A 1,575-nucleotide genomic window follows, 5' to 3' on the forward strand; every position below is an offset into this window, starting at 1 on the left:
ACAACGAATTTTATACACGACGACAAAAGATAACAGCTGAATATATGTGTGTATATATATATATATATAGTGGCACACACACAATGTTGGTTAATCTCGTGTTGATAACAACAATATATATGTATAGACGGGAAATATAAGTGTAAATGTAATGTACAATAAGCATGTGATCAGCTCTCTAGGAACTACGCATTCGAATTCAAAGAGGCCAATCTTATAATATAAAATTGGTTAAAAATAATCTAAATGATCCACTCTGCTACCTTCACCGGCCGCTGGGACTTAGCGCTCTCTCTCTCTTACCATTTTGCTACTCTCACTACTCATCGCTTGAAACGCCGTTTTCTGAAACGCAGAAGAGGGCTACACTGAAACGAACAGAGCTGCTCTTCACAGCGCCTGAGCGGGTAAAACAGAGCAGAGCTCGATTGAGCCGTAGTGGAGCAACTCCTCTATCATTTGCTCCACGTGATCTTCTTCAAGGGGCTTGAATTGTTGCTGCAGATTCACGTTTTCAAACGCGCAATTGGCCCACTCCGCGTTTGCGTTCCCAGACGCAGAGACTCCTCTGTTTTCGTAATTCCCGCCACGCATCCCGTTGGCTGCCACATTGACGCCGTCAGCTTCAGCCGGTTTCTTTAGCGTCTGGCGGAATTGCGTTTGCGGCGGAGGTGGGGGCGATCTTGCGTTCTGCATTTGCTGCTGTTTGGTCATCTGAAGGGAAGCCATGTAACATTTGTGGAGTTTGGCGGTCAGAGTCGCGTTTAGGAGCTTGGAGGAAGAAGTGAGCGGCGCGTTTGGGTTGTAAGGGAAATTGGTTCGCGCCCTCGGACCGCACATGAGCCTCGCGGCCTCATCGTATGCTCTCGCCGCGTCTTCCGCCGTCTCGAACGTCCCCAACCATATTCGCGTTTTCCTGCAACCAAATCGCGAAAAACATAAGGCTACCGCGTTTCAGTTTTTCAGCGTTTCGAAACGCGGAAAACGAGAGAGAGAGAGAGAGATTACAGTAAAGGGTGGCGAATTTCGGAGACCCATGAACCCCAATGCCTCTGTCTCACGCCTCTGTACCGTTGTTGCGGTCGCGCCATTGTTAACCAGAAACCAACAGTAAACGAAGCAAAGACCAAACAAAAAAACAGTTTTTTTTTAGAAATGTGTCTGTTCTCTGTAAGAGGAAGGGTTCAGGAGTCGTGAAAAAATGTCGGAAAGAAGAAAGCGATGATAGTGGGGAGAGCGTTTGGCGGTTTGATGGAGCCTTTAAGTAGCTGTTGCCGAGAGAGAGAGAGAGAGAGAGATTTTCCATGGAAATTAACTGGCAATCAATTTGGAGGGAAATTGGGGTCCCACACGAATAACAAGATGACAGAGAAAATATCCTTGAATCTATTTGCATTACATGACATGCATATATTATACACAATATGCAATGTATCCTTCTCAATTTCATATTTTATTTTTTCTTGGTTTATGTATGGATCTCTGTTTGTCTGTTAGTGGTTACCATATAAGATGGGCAGAGGATATAAATATGTGCCTAGATTTTAGGCTTGCTTATAATAACGAATATATTCT

At 44.7% G+C, this 1,575-nt stretch overlaps 1 protein-coding gene across 1 annotated transcript; it reads right to left on the minus strand.

The window, feature by feature from the left end:
* Window positions 1-293: 293 nt before the first annotated feature.
* LOC104799043 (ethylene-responsive transcription factor ERF003) lies at window positions 294-1,216 on the minus strand. The gene is made up of 2 exons (XM_010521347.1): window positions 1,009-1,216; window positions 294-916 (listed from the first exon to the last, which is right to left on the minus strand). The coding sequence occupies exons 1-2, from the start codon at window positions 1,089-1,091 to the stop codon at window positions 391-393; spliced, it is 609 nt and encodes a 202-aa protein (XP_010519649.1). The 5' UTR covers window positions 1,092-1,216; the 3' UTR covers window positions 294-390.
* Between the last annotated feature and the right edge of the window lie 359 nt (window positions 1,217-1,575).

This window comes from Tarenaya hassleriana, unplaced genomic scaffold (genome assembly GCF_000463585.1).
Source record: "Tarenaya hassleriana unplaced genomic scaffold, ASM46358v1 Cleome6, whole genome shotgun sequence".
In the NCBI taxonomy this organism is placed as follows: Eukaryota; Viridiplantae; Streptophyta; class Magnoliopsida; order Brassicales; family Cleomaceae; genus Tarenaya; species Tarenaya hassleriana.

What these genes read in the sequence shown, in the direction of transcription:
- LOC104799043 (XM_010521347.1), bottom strand. Translation starts at nt 1,091, where the DNA reads ATGGCGCGACCGCAACAACGGTACAGAGGCGTGAGACAGAGGCATTGG. An exon ending in GAAATTCGCCACCCTTTACT is followed by an intron (nt 917 to 1,008) that starts GTAATCTCTCTC and finishes ATTTGGTTGCAG; the next exon opens with GAAAACGCGAATATGGTTGG.